The 23,792-nt window shown below is 43.5% G+C and overlaps 1 protein-coding gene across 1 annotated transcript in view; it reads right to left on the bottom strand.

Annotated features, from left to right (window-relative positions):
- Window positions 1-22,516, bottom strand: part of cngb1a (cyclic nucleotide gated channel subunit beta 1a) — a 32,603-nt gene extending 10,087 nt beyond the window's left edge. Inside the window, 25 exon segments of the mRNA XM_063882187.1 lie at window positions 618-833; window positions 1,324-1,472; window positions 1,562-1,615; window positions 4,414-4,558; window positions 6,120-6,147; window positions 6,601-6,751; window positions 7,243-7,281; window positions 7,530-7,664; window positions 7,895-7,989; window positions 8,877-8,998; window positions 10,585-10,612; window positions 10,804-10,864; window positions 11,180-11,209; window positions 12,188-12,230; window positions 12,328-12,416; window positions 12,814-12,905; window positions 13,100-13,202; window positions 13,694-13,708; window positions 14,289-14,308; window positions 14,595-14,697; window positions 14,965-15,010; window positions 15,117-15,159; window positions 15,633-15,753; window positions 18,059-18,129; window positions 22,476-22,516. Of these exon segments, the coding sequence (XP_063738257.1) occupies window positions 618-833; window positions 1,324-1,472; window positions 1,562-1,615; window positions 4,414-4,558; window positions 6,120-6,147; window positions 6,601-6,751; window positions 7,243-7,281; window positions 7,530-7,664; window positions 7,895-7,989; window positions 8,877-8,998; window positions 10,585-10,612; window positions 10,804-10,864; window positions 11,180-11,209; window positions 12,188-12,230; window positions 12,328-12,416; window positions 12,814-12,905; window positions 13,100-13,202; window positions 13,694-13,708; window positions 14,289-14,308; window positions 14,595-14,697; window positions 14,965-15,010; window positions 15,117-15,159; window positions 15,633-15,752 (1,927 nt within the window). The 5' untranslated portion in view covers window position 15,753; window positions 18,059-18,129; window positions 22,476-22,516.
- Window positions 22,517-23,792: the final 1,276 nt, after the last annotated feature.

A 23,792-nucleotide genomic window follows, 5' to 3' on the forward strand; every position in this document is an offset into this window, starting at 1 on the left:
GCAGCCAGTTCAGAAGAAGGAGTGAAGTTTAGAAAGCTGTTACCGCACATTTCAACGTTTTTACAGAAGAACAGAATGTTGTTGGAGAAACGTGGGAAGATGAGAAGAAGAGTAGAAACTGGAGGAAAGTAAAACGTAATTTGAGAATGGAAAGAAGAAGTGATTAGAGAAGAGTAGAAAGAGGCTAGAACGTGAGCAAACATTAACCAGGCATACACACACACACACACACACACACACACACACACACACACACACACACACACACACACACACACACACACACACACACACACACACACACACATATGCACTTCACAGCTCACTGTGGGGGCTCTCAGGGATTCATACCGGGGCCCTTCACCTCTCATTTAGAAACAAGTGAAAGTCCAGCAGTTCAAAAAGGATTGGGTGCCAGACACTGTAAGAATGCCTCTCACACACACACACACACACACACACACACACACACACACACACACACACACACACACACACACACACACACACACACACACACACACACACACACACACACACACACACACACACACACACACACACACACACACACCTGGATGATTACGGACTTTAATTTTGATGCGTATTTTCCTCACCGGTGAAGGGGTCGATGCTGGAGGGGAAGCGGTACTCCACGATGGGTCGGAGCCAGTCCGGCATCGCAGGAAGTTTGGGAATTTTCACCGAATGTCCCAAAATTTCAAAGGGGAGTAAAAAATCCTCCTCATCCTCCTCCTCTTCATCTTCATCTGCAGGAGAGTCCTTCTTCTCCTCTGGAGGAGGAGGAGGAGGGGGAGGGGCTTTGCTCGGAGCTGCAGACATCATTTAGATTTGGAATATTTCACAATTAGAGTTTGCATTCAACATTTCCTTTTTCACTTCTCCATCACCAACCACTTTGTATATTGTGAACATGTAAGTTTAAAATGTAAGTTAACCTTTAATTTATGCATTTATGTAACATTTAAAAAATACAACACTTTGGTTTAACATGTATATGGTTTTGCAATAGACAATGCATTTCAAATAACAATTGAATGTGTAGAGTTAGCATTTATATTTCACATGAAGACGAAACAATTTGCATTTATTTTACATATCACATTTCTGTCTAAATATGAGAACAATCGTCAACTTTTGGGGAAAGAGAGCTAAATATTTACAATTTCAGCTAGAAAAGTGTACCCACATATTCACATTCAACACCTCATAGAAAAAACTCAACACCATGACAACAAGAGGAAACACGAGAGAAATGTATTAAAATAAATCTAAATAAAGGACAGTCTTCTCCTCACTCACTGGCTGCAGGACTGTCCTCCTCGGAGTCGTCGATGTCCATCAGACGCTCCTTCTGACGCTCCGTTCGACCTTTGAACATCTGGACCAGCTGCACCAGACGGTCCTGCAGCGCCATGCTGCTGACGCTAGCTGCAGACAGAGGACGCATCCTGCAGGACAGACGGCACAGCACGAGTCAACACGGAGGACGGACGGGACCAGAGGAGAGGTGTTTGTTTGTGTGTGGAGTTTCTCTCACTCATTGTCTTTGAGACCATCCTCCATTCCTTCCTCTCTGTGGTCACCTGCAGCACTGAGGGGACACCAAGACATCAAGAAATGAGGAAAAGAAGTTGATGATGTGAAGGCCTCTGTTTTACTGCCGAAATGTAGCCAGTTTGGGGTTTTTCAGGGGCTGGGAATATAGCGGTTCAGGAATGTGGTATTTCTGTGTTGCACCCTGAAGGCAGCGTCTCCCTGGTTCAATGGGATTTTTCGATGGGATTTTAGATTATGACAGAAAATAATCTCTGAGTCAAACAGACGTTTATGATACTATCTACTATAGTTTTGTTCAGCAGGAACTACAGCACGGTCACATGACTCCACGTCTCTAGACAAGTACTTTATTGATCCCAATTTGGGAAATGTTGCAGCAGAATAAAAACAGAAGGCGTTGTACGGTCAAATTAAAAGACTAGAAATAAACAATTCAAAATGTTCATCATCTAGAAATAAAATATTAAAGAAAAAGTAGAAAATGTAGAATATAAGACTTTAAGCAGAGTATACAGCAGAGTATAAAGCAGAGTATAAAGCAGAGTATAAAGCAGAGTATACAGCAGAGTATATAGCAGAGTATACAGCAGAGTATACAGCAGAGTATACAGCAGAGTATAAAGCAGAGTATACAGCAGAGTATAAAGCAGAGTATACAGCAGAGTATACAGCAGAGTATACAGCAGAGTATAAAGCAGAGTATACAGCAGAGTATAAAGCAGAGTATACAGCAGAGTATACAGCAGAGTATAAAGCAGAGTATACAGCAGAGTATAAAGCAGAGTATACAGCAGAGTATAAAGCAGAGTATACAGCAGAGTATACAGCAGAGTATAAAGCAGAGTATACAGCAGAGTATACAGCAGAGTATACAGCAGAGTATACAGCAGAGTATACAGCAGAGTATACAGCAGAGTATAAAGCAGAGTATACAGCAGAGTATAAAGCAGAGTATACAGCAGAGTATACAGCAGAGTATAAAGCAGAGTATACAGCAGAGTATAAAGCAGAGTATACAGCAGAGTATAAAGCAGAGTATACAGCAGAGTATACAGCAGAGTATAAAGCAGAGTATACAGCAGAGTATACAGCAGAGTATACAGCAGAGTATACAGCAGAGTATACAGCAGAGTATAAAGCAGAGTATAAAGCAGAGTATACAGCAGAGTATAAAGCAGAGTATACAGCAGAGTATACAGCAGAGTATACAGCAGAGTATAAAGCAGAGTATAAAGCAGAGTATACAGCAGAGTATAAAGCAGAGTATAAAGCAGAGTATAAAGCAGAGTATAAAGCAGAGTATACAGCAGAGTATACAGCAGAGTATACAGCAGAGTATAAAGCAGAGTATAAAGCAGAGTATAAAGCAGAGTATAAAGCAGAGTATAAAGCAGAGTATAAAGCAGAGTATACAGCAGAGTATACAGCAGAGTATAAAGCAGAGTATACAGCAGAGTATACAGCAGAGTATAAAGCAGAGTATAAAGCAGAGTATACAGCAGAGTATAAAGCAGAGTATAAAGCAGAGTATAAAGCAGAGTATACAGCAGAGTATAAAGCAGAGTATACAGCAGAGTATACAGCAGAGTATAAAGCAGAGTATAAAGCAGAGTATAAAGCAGAGTATACAGCAGAGTATACAGCAGAGTATACAGCAGAGTATAAAGCAGAGTATACAGCAGAGTATACAGCAGAGTATAAAGCAGAGTATACAGCAGAGTATTAAGCAGAGTATACAGCAGAGTATACAGCAGAGTATACAGCAGAGTATAAAGCAGAGTATAAAGCAGAGTATAAAGCAGAGTATAAAGCAGAGTATAAAGCAGAGTATAAAGCAGAGTATAAAGCAGAGTATACAGCAGAGTATACAGCAGAGTATACAGCAGAGTATACAGCAGAGTATAAAGCAGAGTATACAGCAGAGTATAAAGCAGAGTATAAAGCAGAGTATACAGCAGAGTATACAGCAGAGTATACAGCAGAGTATAAAGCAGAGTATAAAGCAGAGTATACAGCAGAGTATACAGCAGAGTATAAAGCAGAGTATACAGCAGAGTATACAGCAGAGTATAAAGCAGAGTATACAGCAGAGTATACAGCAGAGTATAAAGCAGAGTATAAAGCAGAGTATACAGCAGAGTATAAAGCAGAGTATAAAGCAGAGTATACAGCAGAGTATAAAGCAGAGTATAAAGCAGAGTATAAAGCAGAGTATACAGCAGAGTATAAAGCAGAGTATAAAGCAGAGTATACAGCAGAGTATACAGCAGAGTATACAGCAGAGTATACAGCAGAGTATAAAGCAGAGTATACAGCAGAGTATAAAGCAGAGTATACAGCAGAGTATACAGCAGAGTATAAAGCAGAGTATAAAGCAGAGTATACAGCAGAGTATAAAGCAGAGTATAAAGCAGAGTATACAGCAGAGTATACAGCAGAGTATAAAGCAGAGTATAAAGCAGAGTATACAGCAGAGTATACAGCAGAGTATAAAGCAGAGTATACAGCAGAGTATACAGCAGAGTATAAAGCAGAGTATAAAGCAGAGTATACAGCAGAGTATACAGCAGAGTATAAAGCAGAGTATACAGCAGAGTATACAGCAGAGTATAAAGCAGAGTATACAGCAGAGTATAAAGCAGAGTATACAGCAGAGTATAAAGCAGAGTATACAGCAGAGTATACAGCAGAGTATACAGCAGAGTATACAGCAGAGTATACAGCAGAGTATAAAGCAGAGTATACAACAGAGTATACAGCAGAGTATACAGCAGAGTACACACCTGGCTAAACAGATCTAAGGTCTGTCATCAGCAGATGAAAGCCTGTTACCTGAGCAGTGACATAGGGGCGGTGACCTCTGGTTCTGGAGTATTGATCATTTCAGGGATGTTCAAGCTTCTTTCCTGCCCTTCTTCCCAGTCCACATCCTCCACCCTCAGCAGCGGAGCTCCAACCAAACCATGAGCACAGCTTCCTGCAGGACAGAGCAGAACATCTGCGGCTTCAGGTACCGTCTGCAGTGTGAGGTCCTTTATAGTCTACATCTCAGAGAGACATAACGTACTTTCTGCTGACTGCATTCATTTGGTTGCTACCAATGAATATGGTGAACTTAATGGTTTAATTGTCAGCTAGCGGCCCCTTATTTCTGTAACCAGGGTAAAATGAAAGCAAAGAACAAAAATACATTCAGAGAACCATTGACCTCCAGACCAGGGGACAGGAAGTGGTATACAACTGATCATTTCCGAGGTTTAAGGACTCGCTCCTGCACCCCTTTATAGCAAACAGAAGCACAAACATCCACTTCCTGTAGGATCACCTGTTCAGCCCGTGGTGAAGCCGTGCAGAGCAGCAGTGCATGATGGGAGTGATGATAATAAGGATCACTGGTTTATTTTGGCACTTAAAGGTTCTGTATCTACTTCCAATGAGGCGGCTATAAGGTTTCTCTAGAGGGTGTGCTGCAGGAGGAGGTCGGGGTTAAGGCTGCTGAGGATGCTGGGAGTTGGGGTTAAGGCGTGCGAGGCGGCTGGCGATGCTCGTGCAGCACTGCCGCGCCTGCGTGGAAAGCTGCTGCAGCTCCTGGGTCAGCATGGCGAGCTCCGGTGGCGGGGTCGGCATGGACAGCGCAGGGGGGGCCAGGTTATGGTCGTGCATCAGCTTCCTGCCGCGCTCCAGGCACTCAGCAGCGAGCGGGAATCGAAGCAGAAAGCTCTTTATCGGGATACAAACTTCGGGAACTGCACGGAGAAACAGTCAAGATTCAAAGGACACTCATTCGTTTAGAGAGACACTTTAATATATGGCCACATGTAAATATGAACTTTATGTAAAGATAGGTTGACAAACTACGCATTTGATTGATTGCTGAAATAGAACAGGTAGCGGACCCTTATTTATGTAACCACTGTAGCATGAAAGCATGGCGCCATTAGCAAGCTAACCATCCAGCTGCTTAACAAAAAGCTTCTTCATTCTAGGGGTTAGAGCTGGCAGCCCCTGATAGAAGACGAAGAAGACATACTTTTATTACTCCCTTACAGGGAAATTGCTTTCTCTACTCTGTTGTGTTGACACACATAGGATATACATGCACAAACACCACATGCAGAGGAGAGGTGGCAGAGCAGAGAGGCAGCCAGGTACCCGGCGCCAAGGGAGCAGATAGAGGTTAGGTGCCTTGCTCAAGGAGGAGAACTGGCACCTCTCCAGCTACCAGCTCACTCCATATTTATATTGGTCCGATCGGGACGTGAACCGGCGACCCAAGTCCCTACTGACTGAGCCACTGCCGCCCCCAAATACTATATATACTGTATATATATTAGAATCCTGAACCAGTCGAGCAATTAAACAATGTCCTCCATTCTGTCTCCCCTTCTCACTCTAACATCTCCTATGAAGACCCTCTGGCCCAAAAAACCTTTAAATAAACCAGTCAGGATTCAAGGAAGAGGCATTTAGGTTGGAGAACCCTCCTCTGGTCTGTGTTATTCATTAGTGATGAGGCTGCTCATATTCTCTCTCCTTACCTCCACATTCACTTTCTGCTGCCTCGACCTAAAGAAGAAGAACAAACATACAGACTTGTTAAAATGCTATTAGAGCTGCCGACCCGTGGCTTAGTTACTATTATTACTGCTTACACAAGTGTTTCAGGCGATAGACGTTCGTTAATTGTAACTACAGTAAGCTGCATTCCATTTGATTGAACAGTTCTGTTTGATAGTGTATTTGAACTCTAGACAGAACGTTCATTTGATTGTAGGGAAAGGCCTTTGAAATAGACAATAAAATCCAGTCAATAGCAAAGCAGCAAATATCAATCAGGTGCTAATCTGTAAAACAACATAAACCTGTGCAATGGTTTTATAACTGATGGGAAAAGCAATGAGTTAAAGTCTTAATGATCCAGAATGATCCTCGATCTGTTGCGTTGTCAATGTCTTCTTTAAACCAAGATACGACGGGAACAGTAAGAGGAGCTGCTGCTGGATCCACAGACTGCCATACCTGATCTGTGGTGGTGGTTTCTGCTGTTGGTGACTCTGGTTCTGGGGGGATGGTTTTGGGACTCTCCAGGTCTCTCTTCTCCGATGCTGGCTCCACATGAGTTGAAGGAGGAGAGGTCTTTTCTTCAGCCGGACTGTCCTCCTTCACACTCCTGGTGAAGAAGAGGCAGAATGAACCTCGTGAGGAACTGTAGCTCAGGTCCACTTCTGGATCCACCTTGATTGGCTTTCTTGTATAACTGATAAGGTGTGTTCAATTACAGTAAGTAAAGCACAATTAAGAGGAGTTGCAAATGAATACAAAGAGAAGTAGGTTCAAACAAGACAAGGCGAATAAACACAACTGAATTGATGATACTCTACATTTCTTGACAAGGCTTTTTGGAAATGGAAGCTCAGGAAATATTCTGAGGGTCCGAAAACAAGGAAGGAAAAGTAAGGTATCAAAGAAATGATCCTCTGATGGAAAAACTCCTCTTCTTGTGTCGACAGGAAATGCCTTTCTAAGCATCATGGTGTCACGTGAAAGTAGTCCACTCCGAAGACTTGAGTCAAAGACTTGCGTTATTTCTCTGGGCTTTCTTAAGAGCAGCTTCTCTAAATCGAGAGGGCGATGGTGTGTGTTTCATCAAGACGGACTTACTTCAGGTCTTCGTTCTCCTCCTCCTGGATGTTGGGTAGTCTGTAGAGAAGACAGTGTCTCAGATCAGTGTGTTTTAATCTGTACGTGTAGCATTTAGTGTATGTGCACTGTAAGTATTATTTGTCTTAAATGAATCCGTTTCAGATTAAGCCTTTCCTGAAACAGAAAACCAAATCAGCCTTTGCAGTGAGATACTTACTTGAGACTCAGGCTCATAATAAGGGTCTCTCCGTTTGAGATGCAGGGTTTAAACCGGACATATATATATCTGCTGTTCCGTGACTTACTGCTCGTGGCACACTGGCAGCATTTCCATGCTTTTGGCCGACTGCTCCATCTGCAGCTGCCGGACTGCTTCCTCCGCTGCCCTCCTGGCGATCTCCTCTGCGATGCGGGCCGCCTCCAGCGGATCCTGCTGTGGTCTGCAACACAGGGAAGAGCTCGGATACTCACCAGGGAATTGCTCTTTTGCATAAAGAGTCGACTCAGACAAAAGAAACCATGCTGGTGTTCAATAAGCTGCACATTTGATGACGTCGCTGACATGTCCCATATGGACCAACGCTTTTAAAGCAACCGAAAGCAGACGTTTCATTCTGAGTGGACAGAGAGGAAGAAGGGAGTCATTTATCCAGAGAACATAGTAACTAACCGTTCCTCCAGGTTAGCCTCTTCAGCCTCCTTCTTGGCGCTGTGCATCACTGGAGTGGATTGATCCATCTGGGTCTCTGCGTCTCGACTCTGCAACTATCCACAGGATGTCATTTACTTCACAAGCACTGTTTAAAAGGATCAGTAAGGTATGCTCAGATGCTCCTTTCTCAGATGTCAATACAAATGTTCAGAGTAACTTTGCCTCTGCCGTTATTTTTGGGCTTATTTTATTACCTTTTGATTCAGGGAAAGAAATACATCTTGATCTTAATCTATTCCTCTCATCCAAATCATTTTCGGTACCAAAGTCCCTACCTGGTATTACCATTGATCCCCGCTAACATGAAGCTTTCCACAGGATCTTTTCTGGTGGCACTAAGGGATGAGCATAGTATCCCTGAGCCAAAATGCTATATCCAACAAGTTAGTACCCTTTCAGCTACTCTGGAACTCCCTTAGTACCCTTTCCCACAGTATTATCTGATTCACCAAGGTACACACACTGTTTTTTACCTTGCCTTGTACCCTAACTGAAGCTCTATTGTACCCACTCTGGCGCTAGCATCGTACCCTGAAGAGCCATGGTGCAGACCCTAAAGAAAGACCATAGGGCCTTTCCTATTATGGAACACAGTATCTATTTGTGCACTACCATGGTACACTACAAAGTTTACTAAGCTATCAACATGCATGGCAACTATTGGATGTAAACATGCTACCATTAGCCTGTTAGCAAGCCACTGTGCCCTGGAATAATTTGAGGTAAATTCAGTTATTTTTTGAATGATCCTTTTAGGACCATGAGCGATTGAAAACAACTTCATGGCTCGTTGTCTGCTGATTAAAAATGATCAGCATCTCCAGACCTGAGTAACAATCACCGGTGCAGAGCAAGGCATTTATATGACATAAGGAGTAAGATATCAAAGACGATTGCATCAGGACAACCGGTTGTTATGGTTCTGTGATTTCCCTCTCACCTTCTTCTCATTCTGCTTGTCGTCGATGTTCTCGTCCTGTTCCACTTCCTGTTCCACGTCCTGTTCCACTTCCTGTTCCACATCCTCCAGCAACAGATCGGTCTTCTGCTGCACGATGCTGACTGTGCGCCACATAGCAGGAGAAAAACAAGGCTGAGGATTTCTAAAGAGAAAGTAATGAATCTTGTGTTTCCGATTTAGATATTCTGGAGTGAACCATGAAGGGTTGGACTTCGTTTATCAAAGGAATTCAGATTTAGATTTCTGCCGCTGTAAGGAAGTCAAGAACTGAAGTAGTAATCCACATGTTCAATCTGATCTGCAGCGAACACCCTGCATGTTGATATCAAGACGGGATTAGACAACATTTGTTTGATAGAACTGTGATTGATTGGTTGATTGGTTGGTTGACTGGTTGATTGATTGGTTGGTTGGTTGGTTGGTTGATTGATTGGTTGATTGACTGGTTGATTGGTTGATTGATTGATTGGTTGGTTGACTGGTTAATTGATTGATTGGTTGGTTGGTTGATTGACTGGTTGATTGATTGGTTGGTTGGTTGGTTGGTTGATTGATTGGTTGATTGACTGGTTGGTTGACTGGTTGATTGATTGATTGGTTGGTTGGTTGGTTGATTGATTGGTTGACTGGTTGATTGACTGGTTGATTGATTGGTTGATTGATTGGTTGGTTGATTGATTGGTTGGTTGACTGGTTGATTGACTGGTTGATTGACTGGTTGATTGGTTGATTGATTGATTGGTTGGTTGACTGGTTAATTGACTGGTTGATAGATTGGTTAATTGATTGATTGGTTGGTTGACTGGTTAATTGACTGGTTGATTGATTGGTTGATTGATTGACTGGTTGGTTGACTGGTTGATTGACTGGTTGATTGATTGGTTGATTGATTGGTTGATTGATTGGTTGGTTGATTTACACTCCCTGTAGGTTCTGTTTTATCAACGAACACAAAACACTCAACAAACATGACGTTCTTTCCATTTTTATTTATTTTCGTAAACAAAGAGCAACAGGCTTTAAGCTGCTATATACCAGCGCTTGTAAAAAAGTCCACATTTCATTTCAGTTTCTAAAAGCTTATGTGAGTTTGCAGTGTAAAGTCTGATCTGTGCTGATTATTCTGCAGCATGCATTATCAAACAGGCCAATGAGGACCTTCTGACTGATCTGTGGGATTAACACTGTATGTTCATCATTGGCAAAATCAGAGAGACTCCTGAAGAAATCTTATTAAAGTTCATTTCATGCAATCATTGTCCTGATCTTTGATTCAGTGGTCTTTGGTCTAAAAGATGTGTTTGCTGCAGCTTTGTGGAGCAGCTATAGATCTTTGTCAGTGTTTAAAGAACATCTGTCTGTCCTTCAGATAAAGAGAACTGCTGTCAGTGTGAGCGACTCCCTTCTCCTTTTTTTTTAAGGGGTTCTTGCTGCCTTATCCCCCTGAAACAGAAGGAGAAGAGCAGCTGAGTTAGAGTCCGCCTCAGCACCGACAGCAACCCTGCCAGGTTAATGCCCAGCTGGTAAAAAAACCACCAAGAGATCAATTAGTAACTAACCAATCAACTAACCAATTAACCAATGAATCAATCAATCAATCAATGAACGTGGCGGTGCAAACTGTTGCTGTATCAATGTTCAGCGTAAGAGTTGAATATAGTCTCAGCTGTGGAGAGGGTCTACTTACTGTTCTGCACCTCGTCACCGCCTGCGTCCTGCAGCAGAACAGATGTTGAGATCACATCAGAGATAACAACAACAACAACAACAACAACAACAACAACGATGATAATAATAACAATGTCTTTCTTTACGCTTCTGAATATCCTCCATTGATGCTCGTTGATGGCCTGCTGTCCTAACCTGGATTTAAACGTGGGAGATGAATGTGTGTGCAGAGACTCACCATTTTCAGCGCAGGTTGAGGAAGCATGCGGCCGAGCTCACTGACGACCCATCCCATAATACTGTCAACACAACAGCCAGGAGTCAGGACAGAACCAACTGTTTATTCCCAGTGATTAAAAACAGGATTATCTGAGGCTGTTAGTGATGAGGTTGAATATCTGATGCTATGAACGCCATGTTTCTACCTGAGGATTTAAATATCGACCTGTAATTTGCTGCACTGTGGAGAGGCTCGGCTTACTACATTCAGGCTGTTATAAAGGACCGCAAAGACGCACGTAAAAGGTGAGCATTTAGTTGAACAGAGCCGTTAGCGTTGTGATATCCCTTTTAGATATCAGAGTTAACCTGTGGAAGAAACTGTGAACACTCACTTGGCCTTCAGCTCTCCTTCTTTCAAAGACCTAAAGAATAGAAAAGAGAGTAAATGATTCATCCAGAATAAACAACAAGGTTCAAATGTGTATTTTCTCTTTCACCTCTAAATGTGATTCAGTGAGCTCTGAGGAAGAGACTTCACCTTTAAAACATTTGAAATATATCCACCCTGTAGACAAAAGATGTTTGGGACAAAGACTTCACATTTGTTTGACTCTCTGAAAAGTCAGATTTGAACATATGTGTCTCTCAGTGATTGGCCATTTCTTTTTGGCATTTTCATTCATTTAGTTGTGAGGTATTTTCTCAGATGTTCTTTACCTTTTTTATTTCATTGTGTTTCAAACATTTCAGGTCTTTCGGTGTTTTCATTTCACCCAATTTATGGACATTTGAAGGAAAGTTTTAAGACCTTTCCCCCTCTTTTTGCAGACATGTTTTGGACATTTCTCACATTTGAATGGCTCATATCTGGTTCCTTTTTTTCCCAACCTGTTGGTAATGTTAGTTTTTTCATTTTGGACTTTTTTGAAGTTTTTTCCAACACATTTACATATTTATAGAAAAGCTAATCCTGAATCCTGTTTTTCTGTTGCAAAACAACAAGAAAGATGCATAAATTAGAGTCAGAGGATGAAACCCTCTTTACTGTCACATGCACACAGCAGAGCACACAGTGAAATGTGTCCTCTGCATTTAACCCATCCTAGTACTAGGAGCAGTGGGCAGCTATTGTGCAGCGCCCGGGGAGCAATGGGGAGGGGGGATTGGAGGTGTCCGGCACCACAGCAGGGCCTAGGAGGTGAACTGCGACCTCTCCAAGTAGCAGTCCACTTTCCATATTTCAAGTCTGTTTGGGGACTTGAACCGGCAACCCTATGATTCCCACTCCAAGCCCCTACTGACTGAGCCACTGCTGGAGAGCCTCTTACTGTACATTTTTATCCCTCTTTCAAATTCTAAATAATGCATACCATGATCTCAGGACAGACTGATGTACTCACTTCTCAGTGTTAGCTGCTTTGGGTTCTGGAGCTGGTTCTGGTGCTGTTTGGAGGATATGCAGGTTACATATTCAGTCTGTATTCTGTAACGTTAGTGTGAGACACACGGTATTCATCAGCAATGATAATGACACGCTGACCTTTAGCCGCAGCAGGAGCTTCTGCCTTTGGGCGACTCTCCGGCTGAGGAACGACTTTCTCTAAGCCCTGTTTGATCCAGTCCATCATCCTGTCACAAAACAAACATCATGATTTACAACATCGACTTTGAACACTTCCTCAACTTTCCTAGTCTTACTGTTCATGGTTTGCATTTCGACATGAAATGCGCCACGTTTAAAAACAGCTGTTGCTAACAAGAGTCTAAAGGACACGCTGAAGACCAACGTTTGATAACCGTGGAAGAGGATTTCTGTCCTGACTGGGTTGACAGTATTATGGGTTGGGTCGTCACTGAGATCGGGGGCATGCTTCCTCAGCCTGCACGCACATTCATCATCTACGTTTAAATCCAAGTTTGGGCAAGTTGTGTTCTGTGGAGATCCTCCTGCTGTATCATAAGTGTGTGTTTGCCACAGAACGACACACACACACACACACACACACACACACACACACACACACACCTGGGGGGGAGGGGTCTGCTGTGAGTGTGTTCCTCTCGCTCCTCCACGGTGATCTGAGGCTCTGCAGGTTTCTCTGGAGCTGCCGCAGAAGCCTGAGGAGAACACACACTCTCATTATAGAAGTACCACAACAGCTGTGTTGATCAAGAGTCTGCAGTTTGGTTTCACTTGGTCTTCATACACACTATTCCTGGGTTTCACGTGTGTATTTAAGTGAGATTTTGAAGGTAACTCAGGTCATGCTAACCCTAACCCTAAAACCCCACCCTGCAGTAACAGCTGATACCTCGGTGTGCTGCTCGGGTTCTGCCGGGGTTTCCTTCCTCTTCAGGTCGGGCTGAGGAACGACTTTCTCCAAACCCCCGGAGATCCAGGCAATCATCCCTTTCCTGAAGGGAAATGAAAACAGAAACACAACGACAGAATTCTTCATCAGGAGAGACTGACATACTAATAATAAGGGTGGCTCACTGTTTGGCAGTATGCCATCAGACGGGCATATACAGCAGCCCAGTATCAGTCAGCCAGCCGAGGGGTTTGGTAAGCATGCTCACTATTTGGCATTATGCAGGATGATGGATTTATAAAGAAGCCCACTATTTGATGGGCATTTAGAGAAGCTCACTATTTCACTATTAGTCCGTCTGTTGATGGGTTTAAAAGCGGCTCAGTATTTGGCAGCTTGCCTATTGGCGGGTTTATACAGGAGCTCATTCTTCTGCTAATAGGTATCAAACCGGCTCAGTATTTGGCAGTTTGCAAACTGATGGCAGTTTTTTGCAGTCTGTTTGTTGATAGGCATTTAAAGCAGCTCAGTATTTGGCAGCCTATGGCTAAGCAGCTCAGTATTTAGCACTATCTGTTTCCTGTCGTTACTCACTCGTCTTCAGGTTTACTGTTAACAGAGAGGAAGGAACACAGAGGAAACATCAGTACACTTTTATCACTGGGACACATCTGGAAACCTTCAGTCCACATTTCTGAGGAACAGTAATTACAAATCAGATCGATATCGAGTTTGGGTATTTTATTTGAAATATCTTTATCCCTGAGCCACAAGAGTCAGGATCAATCATAGCACAACAACTGCTGCTTTATGTTTACTTCACAATGTGAATGAAGCCTTGCCAAAGTCCATAGGGACTTGGCTTGGGCTCCAGAAGGTCACGGATCAAGTCTCCGAAACACCAAGTGCTACCGAGGTGTCCCTGAGCAAGGCAGCGTCCTCTACACTGCTCCCTGGGTGCCGTGCATAATGGCTGCTCCTGTGTATTCTTCTTCCTCTCCAACCGTAAAAACTCAAGTGTTGTTAGTATAGGTGTACGACAGGGATCCATTCCTCCTTTACACACACACACACACACACACACACACACACACACACACACACACACACACACACACACACACACACACACACACACACACACACACACACACACACACACACACACACACACACACACAATATTTACCTGGTTGTTGTGTTTTCCTCCTGGAATTAAGCAGAAGACACAAAAACATTATGGGGACCTTCAGGTGGACTCAGTACGGCCATCTGTTTCAGGATCTGATCCTGGGTCAGTTTTTGGTCCTGGGTAAGTATCTTGTGTTTGGTCAGTATGTAGTCCTGGGGCAGTTTCTGGTCCCAGGTTAATATCTGGTCCTGGGTGGATATGCAGGATCGTGGGCCAGTATCAGGTCCACGATCAGTTTTTCGGTCCCAGGTTGGTGCCTGGTCTCGGGAAGTATCTGGTGCTGGGTCAGTCTCTGGTACTCACCTTGGTGATGGAGTTGGCCCGGCACAGGTTTGGTGAGAGTGCGGGTTTGGGCACAGAGGAGTTGAACCACATGAACACTCCGGACTGAGCGACAGGCTCCGGGCTGAGAGGAAACACTGAGTTAAATGAAGGCGACAAACTGAAATGAAATACAGCAAATAAGCTTTATGATTGTTTCTATAATACACCAGAGTATAGTTCAGGGGGGGGGGGACATTATTTCTGAAATCCTAATGCTGATCATCAAACCCTGTATTGAGAGGATGGAGGAAAAGGGAAACACATGACCCTAAACCTGAATTACAATCACCAGAACTTTCCTGAAGCAACTATTATATTTAACAGGATTGAGTTTGTCAGATCCTCTCACCCGTTCTCCCCCGCCGCCTGTACTTCCTGTTTGTCATCTTTCAGAGCTGTAAACGACACACACACACACACACACACACACACGCGTTATTAATGTTCAGCAAGAAGAAGAAAACCAAACTGAGCCGTGAGGTGTTCACGGTGCCGTCTTACCCTCCTGCTTGCACTCATCCACAAACGTCACTCTCTTCTCCTGCTGAAACACACAATGATTTACAGGAATGCAGTTCAGGTCTATTGACGTGTTTTAAACACAAGATCATTTGCTTTGTTACATACAACACACTAAAGAGGAATTATGCTGTACATACAACTTATTTAAAAACTGCCATAGTAATATGATATATATAATAATATAATACAGAATAGGAAATACAATAACAGCTTCCATTTGACTCTAAAATAAAAATCAAGTATGTGCATTATTATACAGTATAACAAATACACACATACATATCTATATATATGTATGTGTGTATTTTTTTATTCTATATCTTAAATTAAAGTCACCACTGAAACTCAAACGGAAAGTTCTGAGTCTTCAAACAAATGTGTTTAAATGTTCTTTATTTTCCACGTGTGCTCCCCCTGGTAGTACATAGAGACCCTCTGGTTGTGGCTGTAGTTCATAACTGGAATGTGCGCAAAAGTAAAATGGGCGGGGCTTACACTTGGGGGAGGAGTCGCGGCAGGGGGCGGGGCCACCGGTTTCTCGAGCTTCTGCTCTTCAACTTTTTTGGGCGGAGGCTCCGGCGGCTTCGGAACGACTTTAACCACCCAGCTAAACATCCTGCAGAACAAACACACCATCAGAGGAAAACTGAGGTATATGGGGTGGTGCAGGGATGTCGTATTTCCTTGTAGGTCCCTGAAGGCAGCATCTCACTGGATCTGTCAGATGGATTTTGGATTATTGCAGGAAATAATCTCTGTGTCAAATAAAGGTTTATGATATTTACAGATTTAGTTCAGAAGGATACTCTCCACATATGTACACCACTTTACGGTTTCTGAAGTAAAAAGCTAACGTAAAGGGAATGGGGTTACACTTGGGTTTAAGGACTCATTCCTGCACCACCTACAACCTCTGGGCTAATCTGTATCTGTATCGAAGGTTGCTCTTAATTTATCTCATCGTTTCTCTTTTAAAACAAACTCAGATAAAGGCTGACTTTGACCCTCTTGACTCCTTTTCCCCTCGCATTTATAAATGAATACTGCCAATGACACCGTTATCTCACCACAAGATGCTTTAGCCACTTTTACATCAATTAAAACAAAAAGCCCGGACACAAGTGTGCATGTTAATTACGACTGCACCAGTCCCAAACCACCAAGAGTTCTAGGAAACTCTCTCTCTATTGGCTCAGTGTTTAGATCAGTTCTGGCTCAGTGTCAGCTTAGTTAGCGCTGACTGACCATGACCCTAATCCTCCACAGGAGGTCGGCCGCAGAAGCTGCGTCACTGTGCTGACAAACGCATTTAAACTGGAGTCCAGTCACTTGCACTTTCCAGTTAGCTCTTTAGCCATTTAGCTAGCCTGTTGTCATCAGCCAGGGTTACGTTCAGCGAAATATTCATTTGAAACGACTTGGATTTATAGACCCTAATATCAGATTAGCATCGGTATCTTTTACAACACTTTCTTTGGACCCTGCAGCGGGTCAGGAAAAACTCCCAAAACAAACAGAAGGAAGTTGCTTCCCTGCAACAAAACATCTCAAACAGATCACTTTAAAACCTGTTTGTCACTTTCCCTTCGACCAGTGTTCAGTTAGTTAGCTTTCCAGTTGGCTCGTGAGTCATTTAGCTATTTTCTAAATCAGCCAGAACATATTTGAGCTATTTAGTCAGCTAGCTAGATGCTAAGTCAACCATTCAATCATTGTGTTAGCTTCACAGGTCGCTCTTGAACCATTTACTCAGGTGCTACTTTGACCAGTAAGTTAGCTCTTCATCTTTCAAGTTAGCTATTCAGTTAGTAAGCTAGATTCTAAGTTGACCAGTAAGTTGGTTAGTAAGCTTCACATGTAGCTCGTTAGATATTTGGCTTGTTGCTAAATTGACCAGGAACATTTCTATTAGCTCTAAATCAGTTCTAAATCAGGCCGTTGGATTGGTCGATCAAAATCTAATCTGATTATTTATATTGATCAGTATCTCTGCTTTTTACGATGTGATGCCAGAGCTTAGCCCTGCACTTCGTACAGGCTCAGCAGCTGTTCATCAGGGCTTGAATTTCTTCGTTAAGGATAACTGTGCATTGATTTTGAAGTATTGCCTTCGATAAAAAACCATAATCATGAAAACAGAAATCACAACTCAAGTTACAAAGGAGGTTTACTTTCAGGAGGGGCCTAAATAAAGATGGTCATGCAGCTGGTTAACTCATTTGATGGTTAATTATCATCCACTCAAAATAGACATGTTGGCTAGTTTATTAACCAGGTAACGTGCTACAAAATCAGCAGCAGTGAGTAAATAATATCGTGGACGAGCAAAAATAAATCTGCCTCTAAAATCATTTGAGAAAAGTAGGTCACTTCATTAGATCCAATTACTGATGCATTACATTCAAACCAAGTGAAGAACAATAATAAAGAGGAGCTGAAACAAAAGGGGTGTGTGTGTGTGTGTGTGTGTGTGTGTGTGTGTGTGTGTGTGTGTGTGTGTGTGTGTGTGTGTGTGTGTGTGTGTGTGTGTGAATACAGACTGCTAGACAATCAGATGTGAGCATGGCAGAATATTAGCTATATTAGAGAGGTGTGTATCCCAGTGTCAGGGAACAGAACATATGAAAAATGTTCTGTAAAAAACAAACTATTAGAAGTCAAATGAAATGAAAACTAGAGCATGTACAGAAGTAACACACACTGCAAATCAGCTGTATTTGTCTGTTAGCACGTTAGCTCGTTAGCAAATGTTGTTTACTTGCCACAAACTGCACACTCAGATAATCTGAACTGAGCCTCGATGCTCTGCAGCACTTCCCCACCTGTGAGGTAATAATTGGGGCTGTTTTGTGAAGGTGGATGGGGTCTATGTTAGGGTGTTTTGTGGAGCCGGGGTGGGGTCTGTGTGCTGGTGGTCCTACCTGAGTAGTTAGCGAGGGTCCGGCAGCGTCCCAGAGAAGAAGAACCGTGAAGCCCTGCAGGGATCTGAGCGCTGCGGGATTACAGAGGAACTAACAGGATTAGTGAGGACGTAAAGGACAGAGGGGGACACACAGATTACCCTGCAAAATCTAACACACACACACACACACACACACACACACACACACACACACACACACACACACACACACACACACACACACACACACACACACACACACACACACACACACACACACACACACCGGTCCAACGCAGTAAGAAAATAACATTAAGCAAAGAGAGGAATTCGACCTTCAGATATTTTGCGGCCTCTTCCAGACTGACAGTTTAATCCGTTTTATATTTCGTCTCTTTTTCAGATCGAGATGATTGCTGGACTTTGTTTCACATCTACATTCAACATTGCTATTTGAGACAGTACGCCATTCTTTGCACACTTAATGCAAATCTTCCTACCTTCAAATGTTGTTGTATTTATTTAACTTTTAACTTCTGTTTTATTTTATAATTTCAGATGTTTATATTCTATGTAATTTTTTTATGCAAAGCCTTGTTTTAATGTTGGAATTAATAAAGTATATCTTATCTTACACTCGCGCTCCTATTGGCTAGCGCTCCAACACGTTGTTAAAGGGGCGGGACATCTCGAAGAAGTTGACCAATCACAACGGAGCCAACCCGATAACCGGTCAGAGCAGACTGGGTTCTGGCTTCAGACAGAAGCTTTAAGCCACCATAAATCATTTCAAAATGAAAAATCTGACAAAAGGTTTTTCTCTGGTTGTGTCTTCAGGCTTTAGGTTCCTTGTGCGCAGACTCAGAAGTTAGCGTCACAAGGGTTTCCTCCCAAAAAGCCAGTGGTATTTTCCATTTCATGGTTATTATAGTTTATTCTTTTAGATTGTTTAAGTAAAACGCGAAGGTAAGTTTGTAAAAGGAAATGCAGAACGGGCACCACCACTAAGATAAAGGCGGCTAATGTTTGGTGTGACGGCGTCTCATATACACACTCATTAAAGTGCCGGTTTTGGGACTCATCCCGGCACAACTCCATCATGTCACAGTATCTTAACAATATTTTCAGTGTTTTACCATCATGACCTCGGCTCAGGGTCACACAGATTTGTTTCTGCTCATGCTGCAGCGTCTGCAGGCTGAAGCTGTTAACGAGCAGATGATCCGCTAACGAGGTTAATCAGTGTCAGCTAAACGAGGATGAGCTGCAGAAACCTGGCCGGGTCAAAGACAGGTGTGATGCATCATGAGAACAAACTCCTAGTACGGTGGCCGACAGGTGCAAACGCTTTCTTTAGCAGAAACACTCTGCAGCTTCAGAGAAGAAGCAGATACAGAAACACAAATCAGAACTCATGCAGAAACCAAACGCTGCAAGAAGCTCCAACACAACGGAGACCAGGGGACACTGAGAGCGCACACAGAGCCAGGGACAAAAAGAGAACTAACAGGTATGAGGACTAAAGAGAGAGGACACACAGTCCTGCAAAACCAACGGACACAAGAAACACACACACGGAGACCAGGGGCACACTAACACAGACCACACACACAACCAACACAACAGAACACACACAGCAGACCAGACACACAACAAGACGCACACCGTGTCAACCAGTAGGGACAAAAATTAGAGCCAAGAGCTGGAATCGACCTAAAGAGAGACGGCCACTTCCGGGACTGACAGTTTAATTCCGTTTTATATTCGTCTCTTTTCAGATCGAGATGATGCTGGATTGTTTCACATAATCAACATTGTTTTGAGACGTAGCATCTCACACTTAATCAAATCTTGCACCTTCAAATGTGTGATTATTTAACTTTTACACTCTGTTTATTCATAATTTCAGATGTTATATCTATGTAATTTTTAGCAAAGCCTGTTTTAATGAGGATATAAAGCTATATTATCTTACATCGCGCTCATTGGCAGCGCTAAAGTTGTAAAGGAGGGACATCTCGAAGAAGTATACAATAACAAGGAGCAAACCGATAACCGTAGGCAGATGGTGAATTCAGACAGAAGCTTTAACCACCATAAACATTTCAAAATGAAAATCCGACAAAAGTTTTCTCCGGTTGTTTCTTAGGCTTTAGCCTTGGCAAGATCAGAATTACGTCACATCTAAAAAGCCTAGGATTTCATTCCCATGGTATTATAGTTTACTTTTAGATGTTAAGTAGAAGCGAAGTAGTTGAAAAGGTGCAGGGGCACCAACTAAGAAGGCGGCTAACGTTGGTGTGACGCTCTCATATGGCAACACTCTGTAAGTGCTTTGACAGCACCACTCCATCTGTCACAGTTCTTAACGTATTTGAGGGTTTTAACTCATACCAGGCTCAGGTAAGATTGCTGCCAGCTCAGCTCTGCAGGTGAACTGTAAGAGCAGAGATCCCTAACGAGTTAACAGTGTCCAGCCTAAAGAGGATGAGCTGCAGAAACCTGGCCGGTAAGACCAGGGGGTGATGCCATCATGAGAAAAACTCCTAGTAACGGTGGGACCTGCAAACGCTTTCTTACAACACTCTGCACTTCAAGAAGCAGTCAGAAATACTCTGCAGCTTTCAAAGAAGCAGATACAGACACAATCAACTCCTGCACGAAACATCGCAGCGCTTTAACAATGCAGCATCTAGAGAATTGAAGGAAATGTTTACTAAAAGCGCAGAACCAACCTGCAAGTAACTCCAACACAACGAGACCGTCATAAAGGGACTCACCAGCATGAGCCGGCCAGAAACTGAAAACAGCTGGAGTGGGCACACGACAGATACCTAGCGGAGAACAGGGACACTAAAGGAGACGCACACAGCGAGACCACACTAAAGAGAGAGCACACAGTTTGGAGACCAGGGACACTAAAGAGAGATCCACCACTGAACCGCACATGACCTAAGGAGATGCCACAGTCTGAGAACAACATGAAACCCTACACTAGAGGGCACTAGAGAGACGCACAGCAGCCTGAGACCTTAATGGGACCTAAAGGAGGCGCACACACTGGAGTTGAACACTAGACGAGCACAAGGGGAACAGGGCATTCAAAAGAAGTTTCCTCCTGGAGACCAGGGACAAAAGAGATGACGCAACAGCTGAGCCGAGTGGACACCTAAAGAGAGCCGCACAAGCAGGGGTCCAGGGACACTAAGAGGAGTGACACAACAGCTTGAGACTAACACTAAGAGAGAGCCACTACTGAGACTAGGGGACTAGAGAGAGCCACAGCTGGGGGACACTAAAGAGAGACGCACACAGCTGGAGACCAGGGGACACTAAAGAGAGACGCACACAGCTGGGGGACACTAAAGAGAGACGCACACAGCTGGGGGACACTAACAGCATATCAGTAAATATGGTTGTTTAGGATCTGACAGAATACATTTCTTTAACAATTGTATTCACGATGAAGAACCTCAGGTATCATCTTATTTCAGACCTGGTGCCTACATTACCCACAATGCAACATGACACCCAATAGCTGGATCACAGGTTGTGATGAATTGGGTTTCTCAGTTACCTTCTCTATGGATTGTAAGAGTATTTGTTTCTCCGACAGAAAGTCCAGCCCCTCTGTGAATCCTCCATCCCTCCATAAAGGTTTTAGTTACGGTTGATTTCGGGTTCAAACGTCTTTATTCTCTGCTGCTCTGAAGTTACTGTATCAGGAGTTAAAGTGTGTCTCACTTCATGCAGACTGAGGTAAGATGAGCTCGCGCTGCTCCCCTGTGGAGAGACCGGGTTACTGCAGAGTTAGCCATCAGGTTTAAAATCAGACCTCTGCAGGAAGACTTGGTTACAGCTCCTGTCCTCCAATCTAAGTGTCAAACTACGATATCTCCCACAGCATGTTTATTCAAAGTCCTTATAATGATCTAGAGCAGGGGCGTCCAAACTGCTTTCACTGAGGGAAAGACTTACGAGGGTCTGGGCCCCTCACTAGAGGAGAGGTGTATCGCCCCTTAAGTTCAGTTTTAAGTCAGCAAAATAAGTCCGATGTAGGTAATATGCTTGATGCCTGAGTGTGTTCACACCATACAGTTCATAGTGTTCACTTACATTATGACATCACTTACACTTCACTAACCCTCTACGGATTACAACACTGCATGCTGCTGAGTTTCTCACACACACACACACACACACACACACACACACACACACACACACACACACACACACACACACACACACACACACACACACACACACACACACACACACACACACACAGCACACTTTGGTGATGTTCATACATTACACGCTGCAGGGGGGATGGAACCAGTGAGCCAAAGAGTGGCACATTAACCCACTGAGCCACAGCCTCCCTGACACTATTACTAATATTGCTGTTGCTTGCATATTTAACTCTTTCGTACCTGCTGAACAACACACACAGTACCAACATCTGTCAAAAATCCTTCAGATCACTTCCTGTATCTCCTGTCTTGTGTCCGCCTGTTCTCTATACCAGAATAACATGAGCCTCTCGCTGCTCAGTCCCGCCCCCACTTCCTGTCTCTAAAGGAATGACATCACAACCAAACCTCTCTTTTCACTGGAAGTCTTTCCACATATTTATTGGGCTGTGTTATATCTCTGATGAAACACAGCTTTGAGTCCAGGTCACATTCCTCTGGAGTACTCCACTGTATCCTCATCCATCAGAGAGACTGTGTGAGCAGGAGTTACTGAAGGATTTCAGCTCTGTACGGTCAGAGTGATGAGAACAATCTGAATTCCCTTCATGTTTCCTATCTCCGAACTGTAGAAAGAGTCTGTGTATGTTTAATAAAGAGCATTATCACCGAACACCAGAGGGTCTCTCTTGAGATCCAGTGGTTTCTCCCTAGATTTGGAGCCAAAACGTTATCAGGAATATAATACATGAGCTCCATCCTCCGTCTTATTCCACCAAGCAGAGAAACAAACTACCCAACGCGAGTTATTCAGCGTGCAGAACATCCCTTCTTTGAGCTCACTGAATTTCAACTCCTGCTTTGCCTCTGTTCTATCGGGAGTCCGTTGTCATGTTGTTGTCGTTGGAGGTTCAAAAATAAAAGCACAAAAAACAATGGAGCTTTCCGCTCTGCATTAACTGCAGGAGTTTCCTCTGTGAGGGGAAGAGATGTGAGTTACGTAACGGAGGAAAGAATGCAGAGTCCAGCTGATCTCAGAGGATCATAAAACTGCAGGGTCTGTTTCTGCGGAGGCCGACTGACGCGCTGCAGCTTCATCTAAAGCTCTGTAACTGTAGGAGAAACATCATGCTTTAGGGTATTTAAAGGTGCCCTATCATCCTCTTCTTCATCAATATATTCCAGAGCCTGTCTCTGATTGGCTGAAACACAGATCATTGTCCCATAACCCCCTCTGTTTCAGCCCTGTTCCTTAAGTGCTGATTCTGTGTCTGTAGCTTTAAATGCTAATGAGCTGCTGCTGGCCACGACCCTCTGAGAGCTGATTGGTTTACAAAAACACAACGGTGCTCTGGAAGGAGACTCAGGTGATCAGGTGGGGGGGTACCTTGGTTTGTTAGTGGCTAATGGTTGCACCTTCAGATATTAGCATGCTACACGTACACACGTTAGCTTTATTAGCCTAGCACGGTGGGGCAGATACCACACCTGTCGTAAAGGTTACTTCCTGCAGTGATTCACCTGCACCCTCACCTGGGCTGGGTTGGGGTTGTCCTC

The sequence above is a fragment of the Eleginops maclovinus genome, chromosome 4, assembly GCF_036324505.1.
Source record: "Eleginops maclovinus isolate JMC-PN-2008 ecotype Puerto Natales chromosome 4, JC_Emac_rtc_rv5, whole genome shotgun sequence".
Classification (NCBI taxonomy): Eukaryota; Metazoa; Chordata; class Actinopteri; order Perciformes; family Eleginopidae; genus Eleginops; species Eleginops maclovinus.